Genomic DNA, 24,172 nt, shown 5'->3' on the forward strand with positions numbered 1-24,172 from the left:
CAGTTCACACTTTATGTAAAAATTTGGCATAAGAGAATCTGGAGACGTAAACGACAGCTTGATTGGCGAGTTTTTCTCAGGTTTTCCCTCTCATCTCCGAAATCGCATACCCCAATTTTTTATTTTTCAAAAAATCTCTCCTGAAAATTTAACTGTAACTTTGATATTAATAAATTCTACACATGTTTTTGTTTACCTTCACGTACTTACGTCGGAAACTGGAGATAGTTTATTAAAATATTTTCTGAGTATTTATTTTATTTTGTAATTAGGTATTTAAATAATCTGCAATGAAGGAAACGTCTAGTGATAAGTTAAATTACAACATATTGCAATTGCAAAATTTAATTAAAAGAGATGCCTATTCATACTATGAAGAAGTAAACATTTCAAATACTAATTCCGTATCAAATAAGTTTAAACAGTTATATAAATTTAAAAACATTTATATATGTTTGCTTTTAAATATATCTGTGATGAATTAATTATATGTCATTCATTTCTATTCTTGTCATTTATAAACACAAAAGAAAATAATGTTTTAAAGTTTGCAATATTTTATACAATTTGTATAAAATTATAAATCCCTGTTGTTGTTTTTTTTTAAATGAAACCAAATTTCCTATATTTTAATGTGACTCCTGACTGGATTTGATGAGTTTTTAAAATTTTTTTTTTTGCAGTTTACTCAGCAGTTTCAGCACTATCAATCTTTATTGATTCTGTTTAAAGATAATCCTGGCGAATATTATGAAAATGTAGCCTCTTTAGTCATGTTCCTTGCTCAGGTATGATTTTCTCTTTGGAAAGTGATTTTGTGTTAATTTTTAAAAACCTATACTCAGTGTTTATTTAAATTAATCGCTTTACACATATAAATTTGTAAACTAATTATTAAATCTCTTTAACTGTCTTTTAAGGATATTTTTGAAAGCGAAATATAATGATTCTACAGAACCTCTACAAAGTATAATAATTCTATATGGAATCGATAATGATTCTTTTAGATTAAAGTTTATTATATTTGCACTTTGAGTGCATTGAGTTTCAGAAAAGTGCCTGTTAAAAAATTTTCTGAAAATAACATTAAAAGAAAAAAAGTCTTTAAAAATGGGAGATATTTCTTATATGTTAGGGAGAAGACGGTGTTAGTTGTCCTTAAACTCAGAAATTTGAAGGATTTGGGTGAAAATCCTTACTGCAAGAAAAGTGCATTTTTATTTTGATTGATGATGGTTTTTATTCATACTACTGATTATTTAGTGTACGAGTTCTTGGCTTTTATTAGACCTTTATCTTTATAAACATGTTGCCTGATTACAAATAAAAATATAAACCTGAGAGCATTAAGTTTTAGTTTCAAGTAAATTTTGTATTTGAGTTACCAGATTTTGGCACATATGATTTAGGACTAGAGGACTCATTCCATCTTATGTTCTCATCGTTTATTGCTAATTTTCAGCAGTTTCCTTTTGATTTTTCAAATTCCTATAATCATTAATGGAAGTAGAGTTTTTGAATTTTAGTTGTTTCTTTTTGATGAGCGTGACTCTCAATAATTCTATTATATAAAACCACATTTATCTCAATTGATTTTACTTGTTACAGAAGGGTCAAAGCTAGGTTCAAAGTTTCTTAAAGGAAAAGATGAAATTAGATATCATGGCTTATGAATAATAGATATTAATTTACAATTCAAGTTGGATGCTATTCTGCATATGAAAATATGTTTCTATTTTAGTACTGGTTTGTTGTGCACCTGCTGTTAGAGGATTTTTTCTCACTGATGACTCTTGAGGCATATTCATTGGCGTTGCCAAATTAAAGAATCTGTTTTTGTCAATTACTAAAACTAGGCAGGGATAGCCTGGTCGGTAGGGAGCTGGGCCCATGTCCAAGAGTTCGTGGGTTCGATCCCCAATGGCTGAAGACTCCCCGTGTAGTAAATGGTGACTGATGCACGTTAAATCTGTCGAGTCGTAAAGCCCTTCATGTGCCCGTAACAAATCAATACCTTTGGGGGGTACTGATCCAAGAGTTTCCTTGTCTTCTGGATTGGTTGATAAGGCTACGGAGTTGAACAGTAGTAGTCGTAAACCCAAAAATTGGGTTGGCTGTTCAACGACGGATCTAAAATATAAAATTACTAAAACTGAATTCTAATATTGCAACCCTTTTAAATTTAAATTCACTTTTAGTAGTCATTTTGTAACATTTTTTTAGAACACATTTCAGAAATGAAAATTTGAATCAAATCTTTCCCCAATGTAACAGTTTTATTATCAATCTGCTGCAAATTTCACAAAAAAAATATAGCTAAACACTCAAAACTATTATTAATGACATTAAACTGACGTCTCATGTCAAGAAAGATGCAGCAATAAACATATTGAAGTAAGCAAGGGTCTGTCTAGGTTTTTCTGAGAGGTACTTATTTTGTGAAAATTTAGACATAATTTGTGAAAATTAAAAATTATATTAAAAATTCAACGCAAAAATATGTTTCTTACGGGATACAAAAATAAAATTTTAAGAAAAAGTATTTTGTGAAACTACCATTTTTCCCAAAGTTGAATTTGTGAAGGTACCGCTGAACAGTGGTAAATTTGGCCTGGACAGACCCCTGGTAAAGCTTATAAACCATGCATTATTTTTATTTCCTTCAAAATGTCTTTAAATTAAAACTACCCTTATATCTAGCAGATGCACCGAAATAAAATATTGGCTTCATAGTCATCTTAAATCTTTTCACTTGCAATACTTTTAACACATAATGCAGAAAAGTCAACACCTATTCAAGACAACATGCATCTGAACTATAAAGGATAGTCTCTCACCATAAGATTCTACCAATCACTTCAAAATCAATTAAACATACTTCTTAATTTATATAGGCAGTGTAGATGATTGGGAAAAAAACGGACAATTCTTTAACTTTATAAAAACGTTAGCAGAGTGGATTCTGGACAAGTGTATGCCGCACAATCATACTCAAACACAATACCTTTTTTTTTTTTTTAAAGTCAAAATCTTTTCTCTTCACTTTTTCCCAATCATTTCATCATACTTTTCCGTGCTTACAAGTACAGTAAAAAAATTTAAAAAACACACATCTTTGAAGAACTGTGATTAGGACCTTCACAGCTTAAAATTTGACTAAATGTTTCAAAATTTAAAAGCAAATAATCATGGAAGTAAAACAGTTTATTTGTGATATGTTTATATGGGGAAACATAGCATATGCTGCAGTAATACTGAATAAAAAATTTTGAAATTTATATTCTAATATGTTAGCCTTTATTTACATCTCTTTTTTTTTCCATGTCATTTAGTTAATATTTCAATACAAAACTACCATATATCAAGCTTAATACTGTGCTTTATCAGTAATATTTCTGTGTTAATCTGTACTGATATCCTTCCAATTCCTTCATATGATAATCTTATTTTTTGCCTTAATGTTTTTATGAAAATTCTTGAAAAATTATTGTAGCGAAATCTATTATTGTATAGATTCTTCCATTTTAGACAGTCTTTCCATGTCTTGTATCTACCATTTCAGAAACCTTGTTTACATAGATAATTCCTTTTGATTAGTAATCTTTTGAACAGCCTTATAACTCAGACAACAAATAATAGAAACTTAAAATAATATACCAGTAATAAAAAATCTTGCACATTTAATAAATAAACAAATTTGTAATAATTCTGCCATTAAAGCTTGAATTTTTTTTCAATAAGCGTTAAACATCATTAAATGCATCGAGTAATAAAAAAATTTCTTAATGATTTTTTAATTTTTGATATTTAAATTGCATTTGTTTGGCCAAATGTAATCTTGGTCTATGTTAATAAGCTTAAATCAAATGATAAACCATTTGTTTTTATACTATTCATCTTTGTCCAATATTATTTTTCACTGCATGTAATAATTAAAACTATGAATTTTATTTATGTTTATATGATTTTTAGGTTTCTACTTATTATAAAGATGAGCTAAAAGACTTTCCCTCAGAAATTATGAATATTCTTAGAGAATATGACCAAGTATTAGATCCCAGTATGAGAATGGTAAATATATAATGAAATTTAGTTTATTTTCATGAAATGTAAAAAGTATGATTTTTGCCAATACTCAATTTGATATTAAGAAGAGAATCATTAGACTTGAAATTGATTATAATTTAGTATTTGATTATTATGTTTAGTAAACTTTTTATTCATCAGAATCATATTGTCCGGGTTGCAGACTACCTTCCCCCCCCCCCTGAGGACTATTCCTCGGAAGTTCATTTGTACCAGTTGCTCTAATTATTAATACAGTCTGACCCCTATTTAACAAAGTCGATAAACTCTGATAATAAGTTCGTTATATGGAAAATTCGTTAGACAAAAAATCACCTTTTGAAATGCTTGCACAACACAAAACAGGTTTTAAATTCATGAATACTAGACATAATTTAAACAGCAATTGATTCACCTTTATCTTGTAAACTGGTATTTACTATTTATTTTATAGATCTTAGCCATAAAAGAAATCTGCATGGAAAGCAAAAATAGAGTAAAACATTATCCAGTGTTACACTGTCATGCTACATACATTTTCAACTAAAAAAAAATCTAAATTTATGTATAAAATTATAGCTGAATTTATTATAAGAGTAATTTTAAACATACATTACCAAACACGTTGTTAAGTTTAATTGCTACTGATAAAATTCGTTAATTTTGTCTGAGTTTTTCGTTTGGAATGCAAGGTAAAAGGGATTTTACTGCTTCCTCTAAAAGTTAAGTGACTTTGAAAATCAATTCCTGGTCATTTTCCCCATAAAATGCGTTAACAAGTTTGAAATATTCTGAGAAATAGGGAAAGAGGATCTTCTCAAAAAAAAGTTCGATAAATGGAAAATTCTCTTCGCTAATTGGAAGTTATTTTACGAAGAAATTTTCAAAATGTTCTTGGTTCCTTGAACAAAATGGAAATTTGTTCAATAGAAGTCTGACTGTATAACCTGAAATATTATGTTCATTCTCTTTCTTTGGTATAATTTTAATTGTTCTTCGTAATTCTATTATTTTGTATATCTTTACTTTGTTTCTTGAACTCTTTTCCAAATTCGTATGAGTTCGATAGTCTAGGAAATTTGCTTGCCTGGGACATTATATTTCCTGATCATCTGGGTTAATCGAAAGACATATAAACGAATCGATTCATGAAATTTTTTGAAATATATCAAATTTTAGCTGTTTTTTGATCCCCTGAAAAATATTTTATTTGTGTATTATAATTAAGCTATTAAAAATATTCCTTTTACTTTGTATATTTGTAGGGTTTTTGCAAGGCTTTGATATTAATGAGAAACAGAGGTATTATTGATCCCACTGAATTAATTACGCTGTGCTTTGAATTGCTTCGTTGCAAGGACAAGGTATTACGCAAATATTTGCAGATTCACATTGTGGCTGATTTGAAAAAGATAAATTCTAAGCATAAAAATTCAAAAGTCAATAGTGTAAGTTTTTATTTTATTTTTTTATTAATTATAATAATTTTTATGATTTATACTGTTTATTTAAATGAGTGTTGCCCTCCTGGTTCTATTAAAAAATTTTCATGTCTACATTTAACAAATGCTTTATTATGTAACATTGATCTTAAAAATTAAATGGAAATATATAATTATGCTATTCAACTAAAGCATAAAATTATTTGAACCTTATTGTTTTTCTTTTTTGTACAAATACAGGTGTATCTATATACATGTTATTCACGCAACTGGAAAGTCATGGATTTCGGTGTTGAACAAATTTTGTCATAAAATGTCATGATTTCAACTATTTTTTAAAGAAAGTCATGGATTTAGTTGGCCGAAAAATCTTTTAAACTGAAATCCCCCCCCCCCCCCCAAAAAAAAATTTTTTTTTTTTCACAATGTTCCGAACATCTGATCTTGTAGAAGAATCCTCACTCACAGTCATATTTTATTAAAATATAAAATGTTTTTATCCTGTTCTTTAAAAGTTATGTTGTTCTTTCAAAAAATGAAAGAACATTTCTAGAACAAATTATCTTTTAAACTTCTGTGAATTGAGAAATATCGTACATAAATAATATTATTTATGTTTTCTTAATAAAATCAAACCAAGATAAATTAAACTGAGTGTAACACTTGCGCAAAACCAGCAGCACTTTGAAAATTATTTTTTTAGTATCAGAAGCATATTAATGTGTGATAGTTTTCTTCAAGCTTAAAAAATATTATTTTATTTTGTTCTTTACTAATAATTTTTAAAAAAATGTAATGTGTGCCCCCTAATTAAATTCTTTTTGTTCTTTAGGTGCTTCAGAATTTCATGTATAAAATGCTGAGTGATCGTAACGCAACTGCTGCAAAAGTATCATTGGTAAAAGATGTTTAAATTATATACATTAAAAGTATCTAAACAATACATCTTTTTTAAGACATTATATTCTGTTTGTTAAAGCTTAGGATAAAACATTTTGCCCTATTATTCTAATATAAATACAATTATTTTTTCTTTTTAAAATGAGAAAAAAAACTTTGTTTTTTTTTCTTTTATTTCTGAAATAATATATAATAAATTATTTTAGAATCATAGGACAAATTTATGATAAGTTAAATCCTTCAGTATTCTCTTCTCTTTTTGATTAGGATATAATGATTGAACTTTACAAGAGACACATTTGGAGGGATGCTAAAACTGTCAATGCCATTGCGACTGCATGTTTTTCGGATGTTAATAAGGTATAAATTATTCAAATAAGGTATTTCTAGTGCTGTCTATAGACTAATTATTTCTTCATTGTCTTTATTATTAGTAATAAATATTGGAAAAAAAATTATTCATTTATGTTTGATAAGTATTTAATAAAATAGGTAATTGTATTCACTGTTGTCAAGTTAAAATAATATTTTATAGTAACTTATAATTACTTGCTTTCTTTTCATTTTTCAGATTTTAGTTGCTGCTCATCAGTTCTTTTTAGGTGTTGATGAAGAGGAAGAAAAGGATAGTGATTCAGAGGTTTGTTGGTTATTTAATATTTTATCTACATTAAAGCGTAACCTGTGCAGTAGAATTACATTTCAAGGTGGTTTTAAATTTGTTGTTGCTTTGTTCAAACTTTTCACTTTTAGTATTGTTTGTATTGGAATTGAATTGAAATCCAATAAAATTAATTCACCGATCTCTTAGGTACAAATACATACTTCTAAGTGTATTACTTCATAAATTTTGTTTCTATTTTATATGAGTGTTATGGTGATTTTTCCAATAAATTTTTAATCTGGATTATGTTTTAAGTGAGCTAAAAACGAACTACAGAGAAGTTGCAGCGCTTCTTCAGGAAAACAATATTTTGCAAAGACATAACTTGCAAAAATAAGATAATAATATTGTTAATTAAGACTGTGGCAAAATTTTTTCAGGCTTTCTGCAACATACCTTTCTAATTCTGATATCTTTCTGCAAGATACTTAAAAATAACAAATATACATGCTAGTAATTTAAGTCATAATAGATAAATTTAAAATTGAATCAAATAAAGTAATTTTTTTTAATTGGATGTGTGATATTTTTGTTATTTGAATATTATGGGCTATATTCTCACATTTTGTAGGAAGATAATGCACTAATTATTTCCTTTTTCACATTTTATAATTCGGCCTTAAATTTTTAAATAATCACAAAATTTGTTAAGTAACTACCAAAAAAAAGATCGACCGTGAAACCACATGAATCGGACTCTTCAAAAGGGAGTTACTAAATGTGTGTGTGTTTTCATTTCGAGATTCAGTTGTTGTAACAAATAATGTATTGAAAATATCGGATTTTAAAAGCTATGAGGGAATCAGTAGTAATAACTGCATGAAAATATAGAATGAAAATTTCTACAGAAAAGAAAAACAAAAATTTTGCAAATGAGAATAGAAAAATCAAAAAAAAATTTTTTTTCACTCGGATGCACAAGAAAGGAATGAATATAATTCTGAAAGGAATATCTTTGGAATATAATTGTGAAGGAAATATAAAATCTTTTGAAAATTTCTGCAGAAAAAAAAAAGCTAAATTTTTTACTTCCCAAAGGAAAGATCTTTCTGCAAGAACTCTGCAACAATGTCATCACAATTCTGCCACCGAGTTAATAAAAATGTTTCAAGTTGTACGTAATTTTTTTTGTTCTATGTTCTCTAGTTTTCAAAGAGATTTTATAATAATCTGATTGCTAATACTGGAATATGTGTTTTTTAAATTGAAACTTGTTTTTATTAGAGTGAAGATGACACTCCAACAGTCAGAGATGTAATGTCTGCTAATAAAGTTAATAAAAAAACCAAGAAAAGGTTGCGAATTCTAAAAAGAACAAAACAAGTGTTAAAAGTAAGTTGCAGGATTTAATGTTGACTCAGTTATTTTATTTTAAAATGTTGCCATGTGTTTTAAAAATTGTTTCTTTTTGGCACTTTTGTGTGATCTAATTTAACTCTCTCTCTCTCTTTTTTTTTAATATAGAAATCGAAAAAGAAAAAATCTAAAGAAGTATTTGATTTTTCTGCTATTCATCTGCTTCATGATCCTCAAGGTTTGTAAAGCAACATATTCTAACAAACATTTAATTTGAAATACTGAATACAATGCAGCACAAATAAAAATTATGATTAAAAAAATGGATGAATTGTTGATTTATGTACCTTAATATACAATTTGCAGCACTAAAAGGGCTGTATGTTCTTACTGGTTTTTCTATTGTGTTGTGTATTATTGTAACTTTATATTGAAATGTTGACTGATCCAGCATCTCTACCTGGTGACTCAAACCTAATCTGTACGCAACTACTTGAAAAATTATAGATACTTTGAGTTTCTTTAGTGTTAGTATATTATATATTGTTTCCAGTTTTCTCGTAATATTATAAAATTAAATCCGTTTGACTTGGACAACACAAAACTTGAGGTATGTGACAATAGGTGTATAAGTTTATTTTTTTTTTTCCAAATATTTTATTTTTTTAAAGAAAAACAATAAAGAAATTTTTTTAGTTGAGTTTTTTAAAGAAATATTGCTAGAGTTATATTAGTATAATATAAAGTGTCACCTGGTTGCAAGTTTTGACAAATGCACTGTTATTGGTAATTGCCATTCAACTTACATGTAAAGATTATTAGTTGTGTAGGTTTCAAACAAATAAAAAAGTATGCTTAATGTTCCTATTTTGTGTTTTTTGATGAAAAGAGTTTATAAAATAATGTCAAAATCTTTCAATATTTTTAACCTTTCATCTCTGTCACACTTTCCATTTCTCAAGACCTGATGTATCATGGCATGTTATGTGACATAGACTTATGCATGAAGTACAGAAACAAAGCACTATTTTATAGATCATCTTTCAAATTTTATTAGCAAACTTAAACTATTGTTTTAATTAGCTTGCTAGGATAACTATAAAACGGATTGTATAGGCACTTATTTTGTACTTAATGCTAAAAAAAATTTGTACTAAATGCATTAAATTATAAAGGTTTACAACAAAAAGCATAATTAAATTTCTTTTTAAGATTGTTAAAAAAAAATTTAGAATTATTCCTTAATATTTAAAAAAAAAATGCAAATACCATTTTACTAAAGCTATTAGCCCAGTTATTACTAAAGCCCAGATGTACAAATGCTGCAGTTGTATATTTCTTAGATAAAAATATTATACTTTTATTATACTTTTTATTTAAAAATATTTTATAAAGATTTATTAAAAAAAAATTTTTTTTTTAAATATTAAAAAAAAAAAAAAAGGAGGTTTACAAATTTAAGTAGAATTGTTATTCCTGTTATAATTTGTCTTTCAATTTGTAAGTGCATTTTTTTTTGTCAAATAATTTATTTATTATCTAATTTTTACTTCTTTTGCTAGATAAACTTCATACAGTGTGTATAAATAAAGTACACTGTTTCAAAGTTGTCTGTTATCCTTAACTATTCATCAAAGTTATTAAAATTAAAATTTTCTGTTAAGACAAAATTTGAATATCAATTTATTGACTTCCTATATTAAGAAATTTAATTTTGACTAATAAAATAGTCAGGTGAAAAGTTAATATTTTGCAGAAACATTGAAAAGTGATCTATACTACAAGATTCAGAAGATTTTAATACACTTGAATTAGCTCTAATAATGGGTAATCAATGTTATAGGGTCGGGGAGGTGTTTTCGAATTTAAAATTGCTATGTTTAACAAAAAAATGGCGCTAGGTGTTAAAATTTTCTGAGAAAATTTTGAAAAAAATTGCTTTTTATTTTAGAATATAGCAGGAATTGAGGAATTTTTTTATATTCAAATGCTTTTGACTGCTAATGCTGCATATGGTGGAAATACCATATTTCATTCATTTATTTTATAACTTGAATTCAATGTATCATTTTTTATTTACCAAAGCTAATGCCTATAAATCAAGTTTTCTCAAATTTTTGGCTAGTTTTTATAATGTGCTTGTACCTTCGTCTGTGCGAGAGTTGTTAATAAGGAATTGCTATGAAAAAGCATTTCAAATTGCCGTACTTCCTGATGAATAATTAGAAGTATAATTATCTCTGAATTGCTTACTCCCTGTATGAGCATCATCATTAAGTTTTATACTACAGCGATTCAATGTCCACTTCTATTAAAAGCCATTAATCTTACACTCTTTCTTGCAGGCATGGCAGAAAAGTTACTGAAAACTTTACAAGCAATGAATGAACGATATGAAATAAAGTTAATGATTATGAATCTTATCTCAAGACTTGTTGGAATTCATGAAGTAAGTTTAAATCTTGCAGGAAAAAAAATCATAAATAACAGGGTACATAGCGTTTTTAAAAAGTGATTAAAGGTGCTTATTTTTTATTTATGTTTTTTAAAAGCCCTTAAAGGTGCTTCTTTTATTTGGGGTTTGTAGAAAGTGCTTAGTTTTCTATCTTTTAAAAAGAGATTTTTTCTTTGCCGTATCGATTGTCATTCTAAATTGCAAAAAATGCATGATTTTCAAAATTTTTTGATTTCCTGTTTTTAAATTAAGAACTTAAAACAATAGGAAAAAGATTTTTTTCATTACTGTACAGATCTTAATTTTTTTTTTTTTTTTTTTTTTTTTTTTTGAAGGTGATAAAAAATATTTTTTGAGTGCTTGAAAGGTGCTTGTATGCCCTAATTATAACTCCCTTACTTTTCTATTTTAATGTGAATATTGTGTAATAAGTTACCTCAAATCAAGGACCATGTATATTTGTATCATTAAAAAATTTTAGACTGCAGTTTGTTTTGCAATATTTTGCTATTTATTTCAGTTGTGATATAGACCATATAACTGTTTTTTATAGTGGAACAAATTTTTAATGATAAGTACTAGTACTACATATTTAAGTTTTGAATGCTAAATAATAGAAAATTTTTAAAAACTAAAAAAATATTTTTTATATATAAAATAAAAAATTATGAATGTTTGCTTTCATTTACAGTTATTGTTTCAAAAATGAAATCTCTTTATTAATTGTGTTTAGTATTATTATTTAAAAATTTCAGTTCTATTTTTGAAAAATAACGCAACAGGTTGACATTCCAGTAATAGTTTTGTGTCATTTATTTAGCATGATGTTTAGATAACAAAATCCAAATCTGATTATCAAAATTTCAGCACTTCACAGTTCTTAAGTTTAAAAGCAAAAATAAATCATTAAGAATTAAAATGAATCATAAAAAACAAGGATATGTAACTTAAGATTCAAAATTTGATTAATAACTCCTAAATTTTAAACTTTTCTTCTTACTCTTGAAAAGTTTTAGATTGCTCCCTCTCAGCTCTAATGATCTTCTAATTTACTTCATACTTTTCATCAAAATGATTTGTCTTTTTTTTTTTTAGCAATTTGTTTATTGTATCTTATTTAGTTTTATACATTTTTGTACTAAGTGACTTATCACATGGGAGAAATAAAAGAAAAACATCTTAACACGGAAAACAAAATTCACAAAAAAATATCAAATATTATATGAAAATATTTCTTCATAATCATCTTTCCCGAAGTCTAACAGAAAAGCCTGCCTGACGTATTTTCAATATATTATCTAGTCCTATTATGATAGTTTTATTATAAAGAAACAGTTCTAGTAACTCCTCTACTTCAAGGCTTTAGGACACTATTTGCCTGGTCTAATAGAGCAAAGTTCTGAAATTCGCCTTTTAATGAACTGGCTGAGAAGAAAATCAATTTGCACGAGAGAAGTAAAAGCAAAATAACTGGTCTGAGTGACTCCTATATTTGTACTAAGAAATAATTAACATTATATGAATGCTGCTTAAGTAATATTAAAATTAGCAGCTGATAATTTACGTAGAACTTTTAAGAAATGCAAATCGATAAACATTAAAAAATCTGAATCATATGGCTCTACCATCTTGTGCCATTTCAACAAGGTTGCCAAAAAGAGTAATTAAAGAAAACTTAATGTAAATAGAGTGTAACTTGGTTTGTAACGTTAGTGGATTGGCACATTTTAATCTGTTGATTAACAGAATGTTGCAACTGTCTTTAAGAAAGACAAAAAAAACTATTGATTTAAATGATAATATAATAAATTTGAGTTTAAAAGTGAATTCATTATTTGGTGAAACAATACAGAATTTGTAATTCTTTAATGTTTTGCAGTTGATTTTATTGAATTTCTATCCTTTCTTGGTTCGATATATGAAGCCCCACCAAAGAGGTTAGTATTTATCTGATATTCCCTTTTTGAAATTGTATATTTGCAAGTTCTGTTGTTAGATTTATGTTCTTTTGTGTTGCTTTATAGAGGTCACAAAAATTTTGATGTTTGCTGCACAAGCAACTCATGAACATGTACCACCAGATGTAAGTTCTTATAGAAGATATATATTAAAATTGACCTTTTTATATGCATTTTAACCGGTATTATAGATATTTTATCATTATTTTATATCTTTAGGCATTAGAACCCGTTCTTCGAGCAATTTCTGATAATTTTATTACTGAAAGGAACTCTGTTGAAGTAATGACAGTTGGGTAAGAATTGATGGTGTTGAATTTATAAATTTTTAACCACATTTCATTTCATGTTGTTGTTTTTTTTTTCTTCAAATTAAACAGTGTTCACCATTTTAAATGATAAAGAAAATTATTTTCAGAAAAGAATAATTGAGAAGCATAATTTATTTAATTTAAAGTTGAAAAAATTCTTCCTATTTATATATATATATATGTATATTTTAATTTATATAACTTATATTGCACATGAGTAATAACGAAAATTCAGGAATTAAAAGCTACAATTATTTTCTTAAAGACAATTCTTTGAAGTTCTGATTCTAGCTTAGACTATTTAAAGTGAGACTTTTTTTTAATTTTCTTTGGTGAAAAGGCTTATTGTTTGCTTTACCAAGATCTGTTATTTTAGTAAATAAGAATCCACAATTAGCTTGTTTTTAACTTTCAAATTATTAAAAAGGTAGTGGTTTCTGATTTGAATATTGATTGGCAAAATAAATTGGAATTAGTAATAGGAAGTAATAATTCCTCTCTTTGAGCTTACTTTCTGAAGTTAAAATGTGACTAAAAATAATTATGTAATAGGTAAAAAGAAATTGCTTTTATTCCTAGGAAATAATTTTTCATACATGTTTTTTAATAATTAGTCTTCTTTATTCCCTTTATTCAGATTGAATGCAGTAAGAGAAATATGCATCAGAAGCCCTTTTTGCATTGATCAAGATTTATTGCAAGATTTGGTACAGTACAAGAAATTTAAAAATAAAAGTGAGCTTTTGCATTGCCATATATATAATAGAGATATAAATGGTTCTCTTAATTATGATTTTTAATTTTTCTATCTCAATGCAAATTTATCAGATTTGTATTGAGTACACATTATGAAATTTATTTGTTTTTTAAAACAAAATATCTGTGTATTACCTGACAAATTTAAAATGAAAATTTGACATTAGTTTTGAAGGTATGAAGATATTTTCTTTACTAATATATTTCCATTTATTCTTTTAAAATTTCAACTATTCTATAAAAAGTATTTTCAAGGTTCAAGCTGTTTGTTTACATAGAATTGAATAAGAATTAATTTTTTAAAAAAATTATTTGTTATTGATTAACAAGACATTATACTGGTTTTATTGTTATTATTTTTCAGTAAAATTGGAAAACTATGCTGTTCATTTTGTTGGAAACATTTTGATAAATATCTTATGATTAACTAAAAATAAACTTTTATTATTGCTAGCATTTTTTAGACTGCTTAGATTTCATGGTTGGCAATTAGAAAAACTGTAGAGAAGAGTCAGAATATTCTAATTCTATTGTTAATATTATTTCAGAAACTTAGAACTACTTTATTAATTAATAATTACCTTTAGATTTCTAAAATAATGCAAAAATTAAAATGAGAATATTCAAATTTGCCTGTTGTTAGTAAATAAAAACAAATGATAATAACTTGAAAAATTCATTAAATTTATTTTTCTCTCAAATTTTTGCTTTTTCATTTTCCTTTAATTAAAAACAGATAAATGAATTAAATGTAATACTATTATCAGATATAAAAAAAAAAAATTTGAAAAATTAAATATTTGTCTAAAGGACTAGTTACTAAACAAATTTTCTTATTCTAAATATTTTCATTGGTCTGTTTATTATGCCTCTATTAAAGTTTTTTTTTTCTTAAAAAGGAGAGAAAAATTACAATGTACAACGTGTGTAATGTTTACAACCATAATTGTGATAAAAATGTGTACATTTGTAAAAAACACAAAAATAAAAACAATACAGCGTACTTTATATCGATTGCTGGTTAAGGGAACTGCTGATAGTTTATTTTAGGGTAGTCCAAATCAAATTTTAGTGGTATTGGAATAACAGTATACCATTAATTTCAAATCTTGTTATTAATTAATATAGATTGCAATTAAATGTTTAAAATTTTAGTTTAGAACTTGATATTTCTTTATTAAAAAGTATTTCTTTCATGCCTTCCCTTGGGTTGAAATAAACCAATTTCGCCCGGGTCGGTTTCTTCCCTGGTTTACTCCACTTTGGAAGAAACATGCCATCCCTGCTTTAAATAATGATTTTTAATTTAATAACTTAGTGATAATTAACAAATTTCTGTTTATTTATTTATTTTAAGATGTTATGATGGCTGCCAGATCCTTGATTCAACTATATCGAAAACTCAATCCTAAATTGCTGCAGAGAAAATTCCGTGTAAATATTTTTTTGTATAATTATTTTTATTTGTTATGCATAGTATTGTATTGATATAATTGAATCTGAAAATCCATAGTATTGATATAATTTTTTAAATTTTTTCTTTTTCATGTATAATGCAATTAAAATTATTTATGCTAAGCTTAAATTTCGTTTTCTGGATATTTTTGACATGGTATTGCTAAAGTTTTGCTTTTAAAAAATCAAGACAATTTTGATGTTTCTTCTCTTTTGAAGTATTATTAATTGTTTCGATAATTTTAATCTTACAAACAACTTATATTTCAACTAATAATACAATTAATACTGTACAATATTTTCATGTGTGTCTTGTCAAAATCTTATTTAAATAAAATAGTTTGAGTGAAATAGAATTTACTGGTTTATTCTTTTTCAAATATTTTTGAAGACCTTGACTTATTCAAATATTATTCTAGTGTAAGTAAAATTCTTGCAATGCTGAAGCTTAATTAAATGTGTTGAAAATTTTCAGGAATGTGTCTGTTCTAATTTAAGTCTTAAAGCATTTTTAGAGCTTTTGTTTAACTTTTTTAAAGATTTGTTTTTTTAATAACAGGGAAAGCCTACTGAAGCTTCTAAAGAGGAACAACCTTTAGAGTACGGTGTATTACAGGCGAAATCTTTTATTCCTGGTGCAGAAGTTCTATCACTAGATCCTTCTAAAGATGAACCCGATAAAAGTAAATGATCAAGTTTTCTGGTTATTTCAAACTTTTAACCTTTATTATTTTCAATGACTTATTATTATTTTTTAAACATAAGTATGCCATTATAAATACAGCATTATAAATTTTTTGCCTTTTTAGAACTTCATAATGTTTCCTGATATAAATATATTGTTCTTAATATTTATCCCAATATTTACTTATTTTATCTTCAATAAGTCTTATTTTTTGCTGTTTGGAAACTGGTTCTCATATGTGCATCCTTTTATATTAAAAAAATATCTATCATCATGAATGTGTTGTTAATGCTGTTGCATGGTCACTCACTGTTATCTTATTCATTTATACTTAAATCAAATTACTCTGCATTTTTATATCACTAAAATGATTTTTAGGCCTGAAATTTTAAACTGAAAATATTTTTAGTCACTAAGAAAATTTTTATTTTAGGGAACATATTCTTAGAACAGGGTTCCCACGGGTCAGGAAAAACCTGGAATTCTCCTATCTCATACCTAGAAAATAACCACTCTTGAAATTCTCTGTAACAGTCATCAGTTATTGACATTCGAGTTAAATAAATCTTACATCTATTACAGTTATTTGTTTTAAATTGTTATTTGTTTTATTTTAGTCAAACTGAAATGTTCTCATCCTCATTTAATAATATTTTTTTATACAGAAAGTCTTATATTTCGCATAACAAATGAAGGAATCAGAGTTTATCAACCTGGAAAATAACCAGTTTTAAAATTGTCAGTAACAGTAATCAGTTACTGAGATTTGAGTTAAATAATTCTTACATCTATTACAATTATTTGTTCTAAAAATTTCATTCAAATTCATTTTAGTCAAGCTGAAATGTTCCCATCCTGATTTAATATTTTTTTTTCTCAGAAAATCTAATATTACTTATAAAACAAATGAAAGTTTTCTGATGAAAATGTGGTCTCAATTTTCATTGAAATTTATCTGGTATACCTGGAAAAGTCGGAGAATTTTTTTGCAAATTGAGTGGGAACCCTGTTAGAATTTTTAATGTTTTTAATTTTCCTGGTATTAGAATAAAGACACACGCACACACACTTGTTTCTAACCTGGTTTCAAAAAACTGTATGTCAACATTGTTCATCTTTTTTTTTTTTTAAATTTAGTGGAATGTGCTTAATTTATTTTTCATTTTTTTCACTTTACAAATTTTTGTATTTATAAACAGAGTATTGTTAATATATTTGCAACTTATAAATGAACACAATTTATTTATGCCATATTTTTTTTAAAAAAAATTTATTTTCTTTTCCTATAATATTTAATGCCTTTTTTTTTTTTTTTTTTTTTTTTTTTTTTTTTTTTTTTTTAAGTTTTCTAATACCTTTTTTATGTTAAAAAGTGTTTGTCTTTGCAGTTCCCAAAATTTTTGCTACTAACTTAATTATTATGAAAAAAATGTTGATTTTTTTTTTACATCTGTTATTTAATGAAAAAGTACTGTATGGTTGAGAAATTTTAGTAGAATTTTACCCACAAGTTAACTGGTTGAAAAAATGCAATGCTTTCATCTAAAATTTTGTTGCTACCCATAAAATAATATTACTTTTCACCCTTTTAAAATAATATTAATGATTATAATATTTCTGAAGATTATTTCGATAAATTATCCCTTTTAGATGATTTCTGTAAAAAATTTACAAATATAATGTATGTATAAAACTTGATTTTCAAGAGTAAAGATCATAAAATCTTATTATAGGGAGTGCCTTGAATCCGATTAATGTCTCCTTTTTGTACATAAAAGTTTGACCTAAAGTTTTTTTTCCCCTAAAGTTTTTGTTTTTTTAAATAAAATCATTGGCATTTTAACATAATCTGAATAAGCTCTCTCTAAATTAATTTAGGGTCCAAACTAACTTATGTATATAAATGGCATAAATATATTATAATATTTGTACTATGTATGAAAGTAGTAAATTTCATGAAATTATTCAATTAATTGAATAAATAATTTCTTGGTTAGCATGCTTTTAACTCAAAAAGTTCTGAAACGGTCTTTTCCCTCCACTAGCTATGCAAAGTTACAAATAATTTTAAACCATTTTTTTTCCTTTCAATTTTGTGGAATGGTTGAAGAGTTATTTAATTTATGGTTTAAAATAATTGTAATTTAACCTAGTGGTGTAATTTATAGAAAGTAAGGCTGACGAAGAAGAGAATGCAGATGATAGTGATGGTAGTTGGATTGATGTATCTCATTCAGCGGATGAACTGTCTGATGCGGAAGAAGATGATGAGGAAGAGGATGTAGAAAACAGCATTGCTGAGGTAAATATTATTTATTTATTTATTTTTCTTGTCAACTGACTTTCAAACCTCTCTGAGCTGTTTAAAAAGGACTATGTTTCTGCATTTTCTGAAAGTTAAGTTTGTAGGATAATTTTAAACTGATTTTCTGAAATTTGAGTTTTTGGAGAAGTTTGTAGCAACCAATACAGCAATGCATATTTAATTAAAATCAAATTGCGCATTTGATCAATAAAATCAAATACAGTGACTTCTATTAATAAATTCAGTGAACTGTAGAAATCAGCCGCTTTTTAAAGACAAATCTGCAATAACGGAATCATTACAATATCGAAACATGCTAAAGCCATCCTTTTAGGAAATCATTATGGCGTTTTGTAAAATAAAATTTTTATTTGCAGGGTTGCCACAGGCTACTAAAAGGCTACTATTTTCGGCCTTAGGCGACTATGGCATTTTTTTTTTTTTTTTTTTTTTGTTGCCTGAAAAGGCTAAAAAAGCAACTATTTTTAGGAATAGGCGACTATTGGGAGACTTTTTTACTCTTAGCGAAGTTATTTTTATACTTATTTTTCGTAGACCTACTGTTACTTTGTGATTGCTGCACAATCGTTGTTATCTTAAACTTTCGTTCTGAACTCAATAGATCAATGAAAACAAAATAAAAATTAAAAAAGTTTCTTCATTGGGTTTTTTCAATTATTATTTGCGATACAATTTAATAGGGGTATTTTGTACTTAATTTTGTTATAAAATGTTAGTTTTTTTTTTCAAATTTATTTAAAGTAGGTAAGTAAAATAATTTGATTATTTTTAAACCAATAAATGTTCAGTTGTTTTTATTTATAAAAAAATTAAAGTAAAGCTTACCTTTATTTAATTTTCTTTTATTTTTGAGAAACTGAAAACAAAGTTTTAAAAAAGTTGGGTTATTAGTTTAAAAAAAAAAATCTTTTTTTAAAAATTAGATAAAGAGTTTAGTAATGTTTGGACGCTTTTTAATAATTTAACATTAGTACTTAAAGTATTTTTTTTTAATTTTATTAAAATTCTTTCAATACTTGTTTGTTTTATCATTTATTAGATAGTCAGTGTCATTTTTAAAGAAATAAATCTTTAGTCAATTTTATTTTCAAAAACGAAAATAATAGTAAATAAGTAAAAATATTTTTACATTTATTCAGTACAGAATTTGACCATTAGTTAATACTACTTTATATTATTTTAAATAATTGAATAAAAGAGGATCTAATGATGTTTCAAAAGCATGGTTTTTTTTTCCAACAAATAATTTAAAAAAAATTTTTTTTTCCTAAAGTGAACATTTCTTTGGTTTGTTTTCTACTTTCGTTTTTTTTTTTTTTTTTCCTTTTAATTTTAATGCATGTATGTAAGGTATTTTGTTATTATTTTTAAACCAATAAATGTTATATCATCTTTAATTTAAGAAAAATGAAATAAACCTTGGGTTTACTTTTACTTTGACTTCTTTATTATTTTAATTAAAAAAATTAAGCAATGATATTGATATTATAGTAGAATATGTTTAGAATTAATATTTTCTTTTGTAATAGATTTATTCCTTTTTATTTATTTTTGATTGATTTCCCATAGGTAATTTCTGAACCTATGCTAAATCGCGATGTCTAACGGACGATGTATCACGATTTAAAATTTCTGACATCAACCAGTCCTTATCGTAGTATTTGACAATTAAGCTACAATTTTAATTATTTGGCTACTATTTTTGATAAATTTTTTCTCCTGTTCAAAAATAGTTGCCTAAAACTATTTTTATAGTTTTAGGCAACTATTTTCATGCTTGAGGCTACTAAAAGCAACTATTTTTGTTCATTTTTTACTGTGGCAACCCTGTATTTGGCATATGTATTAAAAATGGAAAACTCTGCTATTTCTTGTCTAAATAATTAGAATTTTCTATTTCTTCAAGTTTTGAAAAATGTGTAGTATATAATTAATAAATTTCATTCTGTCCTTTATTAACTGAAAGAAGTAAGTTACAGTTGTGGATTGCACTTCCTTGGAAGAATTGACGATTAAGAATTAAATAAATTATGGAGGGAGAGTATAAAGAGATCCAGATGAAATGTGTTTATGAATTAAGAAAAGTAATTGAATGCCTATCAGCATTCAATGTCGATGATCAAAACTCACTTAATCATTCTATAAAGTTAATCTATAGAATTCTGAAAGGCACTTTGTATTTTAAAATGAACTGTACTGCAAAGAAAAAGTAGATATTGAAAATTAAAAAAAATTTTCTGGACTTTTAAACCATGTTGAATCTTTTAACTTCAAATTTTGCTAATTAAGCAAATGTATTAATATGTTATAGGTCTTCATTTCAAGTAAATTAATAATTGTAACTCATTTTCCCAGTAGTAGAAGTGTTCCAGTAAAGATTTGCAAATTGTCACAGCATCTGCAAATTGTTTCCACCTCAGATTTTTTTTTTTTTTTTTTGTCGTCTAAATTGCTAGTTGAAAATAATCAGAGAAGTAATTAAAAAAATTAAATATCATAAAAATCTTCATTTACTAAAAATAAAGAATAGTTTTTCTGTTTTTATAAAGATTTTATACCAAATACACATACTTTATTCTTCCGTTTATTGTATTTGTTGTCTGCAAATGAAATTCATTTGAATAGGCACAAATCAGATAACAATTCTGTTAATTTCTTTCCTCAAAATAAAACATTTTTAGTTTAATATTATTATTTGAGAGTTAACATTTCTTCATGTTATTTTTATTGGGCTTAAAGCATCTGTTTTTTCTGAAGTATAATTATATAATTTTTTTTATGTGTATTTGCAAATTGTGCTAAATATTTGTTAAATTAAGTTTAATTTTTACATTTACAATCCTGGCATGACTGTATTGAAGTTTCAGATAAATTTGAACTTTCTAAAATAGTGCTGACTCTGTAAATTCTGGTACCAAACTCATGTTTAATTAAAATGTAAATTCAGAATAGAATGTAAATGTAGTAATCAATTTAACTTTTAATGTATTTGTAAAGTTTAACTTTTAAAATACTTTTTTAATTGTAGATTTTCCACTTTATTAAAAAAAATTGTTAATTTTGAAATGTTGTTTTGCTAACTATTGTAATAGTTACATTAACAGAATTCTTTATTATTCTCAGGATGACCAGAATGATGAGAAAATTTCATCCTCAGATAAAAATAAGAGTGGTGAAGGAAGCAACAAAGAAAAAGCAATGGCAGTTTCCATGAATAGGATATTATCCCAAGAAGAGTTTAAGAAAGTAAAGATTGCTCAACTTTCTAAACAAGTAAAATTTGCTAAAGGAAAGAAACGAAAGGCGGCAGAAGAGGACATGAATGCAGAAGAACTTAATAGGTGCATAGTGAAATCTTTTAATGTAATTTTTAACTCATTGTTTTGAAGCTGCCACAGAAAATTTTAATTTGGCTAGTTATTACAGGGGTGATTGTATTCTGGATGTACACCAGAATTCCGGATTTATTGTATCATCATTCCAGGTCTAGAAGCTATAAGAGCAGGACATGATCCGCTAATTTCAAAACCATTGTTTTGCTGGCTAATACGAATTGAAATGTATAATACGACCCTGAGTTCTGCATTTTGAAATTTAGATTATTGCATTTTCGCTAAATCGCAGCAACGAGGCGTTTTCATTCATGCGATTCTTCCACCAATTTTTTTTTTTTTGGTTTGTCGGATTTTTGCAGTTTTTAATGTTTTAAACTACACCGGAATCCGCTAATAGCGCGATTCACATTCACCTGATTTAGATATCAAACTTCGACATTCGCATTTACCTGATTTAGATATCAAACTTCGACATTCGCATTTACCTGATTCAAAAGTTACACATTGTGAATCTTATTCACGTGATTTAAAAATCATACATTGTGATTCGTATTCACTTGATTTAAAAATATTGCAATTTGTATTTATGCATTTTTAACACTAATATCACGATTCGTAATCTCACGTTTTTAAATTCCAATGTAGCGATCCGTATTCACGCTAGTTTAAAATCCAATGTTGTTATTCGTATTCCAGAGTTTATAGTATGAAACATCGATTATCGTATTTATGCGTGATTTAAAAATCCCACGCACCGATTCATATCTTCACGTTCTTAAAATCCAATGTTGCGATTCATATTCACACGATTTTAGTTCTTTCTTAAATTAGTTACTAAAAAGTTGTGATATTCTTCATTGGTAGGTAATTCAAATATAAATCTTAGTTTAAAAAAATATATTAAACATGTAAAATTTATAAATTGATATCGAGTGTTTGCAGCAAAATTTTTTAGGGTTTTTAATTTTTGGTCATAATTACCCTTGTTATTAGTAAATTAACTATGAGTTATTTTTTGCATTTGTTTATTATATATTTTCTTTTTCAGAGGAGAAGTTGTGTCATTAAAAGATATCGAAAAATTACACAAAAGACCCAAACCCAATAAGGAAACAAGATTGGCTACTGTCCTGGTAATTTCTTTTCTCTCATTTTTTTTAATAATTATTATGGATTTGTTTGTTGACCTTTGATGTAATACTTGTATTTAAAGCATTGAATTTTTGTTAATAAGCACAGTTTTTATTATTTACTTAAATATTGCAATTCTAAAAATGTTTTGCTAACTTTATTATTTTATTTATATAAATTTCAAGAGTTTTTTTTATTTTTTTATTTATTATTATTATTATTATTATTTTTTTTGGAAAACAAAATTATTTTTGGTTTTTATTTTTGCCAAATCTCACCCATTGTGACATTATATCTATTGGTTTTAAAGAAAATTAAAAACGTCCAAATTTCTATATATATTTTGATTTTTTTTTTGTTTACATTGTGTTCATTTTTTTTTTTTTTTTAATTTCATGTGTGAAGTGGATGTACACTTAACTTCTCTTTATTTATTTTTTTTAAAGCTTTATGATTCCCAACAGATTTGTACCTTTCAACTAAAATTAATTAACACTACAAGCTGTCTAAAATAATAATTATTAAAAATATTTCCGAAATTGATTCTGGGCATTAATTTAAGACAAGATTAAGATTATTAAGAGACGCACTTTAGAATCCTAATGTGAAGTAATAAAAACTTTTCATGTATTAATTTGGTAAGTTTTGAGAGTGATTTTAGTTCATAAAATAGCAATGGTTTAAAAGATTTCTGCTAATGTAGCTTAAATATATTTTGTATTATTTTTTGCAGGAAAGTCGTGAAGGAAGAGAAAAGTTTGCTAAGAAAAAAAAGAAAAATCCTAGTGCTGGTAAAACTCAAAAGGAGCATAACAAGCGGAAAGCATTTATGATGATAAAACACAAAGTCAGGTCCAAAACAAAACGATCTTTTAAAGATAAACAGGTGTGTATTAAGCTACTTTAATTTGAAAATTTAAATACTGAAACAATTTATTAGCAAAGTTTTAGCATTCTTTGGTTAAGTAATAAAAGTTATCTTAATAAAAATCTATATTAGATAATCTTTTTACTTTTGAATTATCTACTTAAGAAGATATTAAAAATTTTATTTATTAATTATATTTATGAACTATATTAATTGTATAGTTTCACCTTTTGTGCTATCAAATAGGAAATGTCAGTGATACGAATACTAACAGGGTCGATAAAAATCATGATTTTTTATATATTTTTTTTAATAAAAAGATTAAAAAATTGGCTTATTCTTTAATTTAAATAAAAAAATTTAAATTAAAACATATTTTAGTTTAGTGTTTTAGGAAAAAATGTATATCAACTTAAATTTTGCTTTTTCAGATTTCCTTGAGGAATGCATTGTTAAAACGAAGAAAGAATAAATAGGCTGTAATAGTTTTGTAAACCTCCTTTGTAAATAAAATTATTGTATATA

The 24,172-nt window shown here is 25.9% G+C and overlaps 1 protein-coding gene across 1 annotated transcript; it reads left to right on the forward strand.

The window, feature by feature from the left end:
* Position 1: 1 nt before the first annotated feature.
* On the forward strand, positions 2 to 24,172 carry Mys45A (SDA1 domain containing protein Mys45A). Its single transcript, XM_043041929.3, has 21 exons — positions 2 to 380; positions 684 to 788; positions 3,973 to 4,071; positions 5,331 to 5,513; positions 6,340 to 6,405; positions 6,675 to 6,767; positions 6,979 to 7,047; positions 8,296 to 8,403; positions 8,536 to 8,605; positions 10,713 to 10,816; positions 12,702 to 12,759; positions 12,847 to 12,905; positions 13,000 to 13,076; positions 13,729 to 13,826; positions 15,205 to 15,281; positions 15,862 to 15,985; positions 18,156 to 18,289; positions 21,437 to 21,654; positions 22,697 to 22,781; positions 23,513 to 23,665; positions 24,079 to 24,172. The coding sequence occupies exons 1-21, from the start codon at positions 291 to 293 to the stop codon at positions 24,121 to 24,123; spliced, it is 2,115 nt and encodes a 704-aa protein (XP_042897863.2). The 5' UTR covers positions 2 to 290; the 3' UTR covers positions 24,124 to 24,172.

This window comes from Parasteatoda tepidariorum, chromosome 1 (genome assembly GCF_982258835.1).
Source record: "Parasteatoda tepidariorum strain Cologne lab strain chromosome 1, Ptep-v5.0, whole genome shotgun sequence".
Taxonomy (NCBI): Eukaryota; Metazoa; Arthropoda; class Arachnida; order Araneae; family Theridiidae; genus Parasteatoda; species Parasteatoda tepidariorum.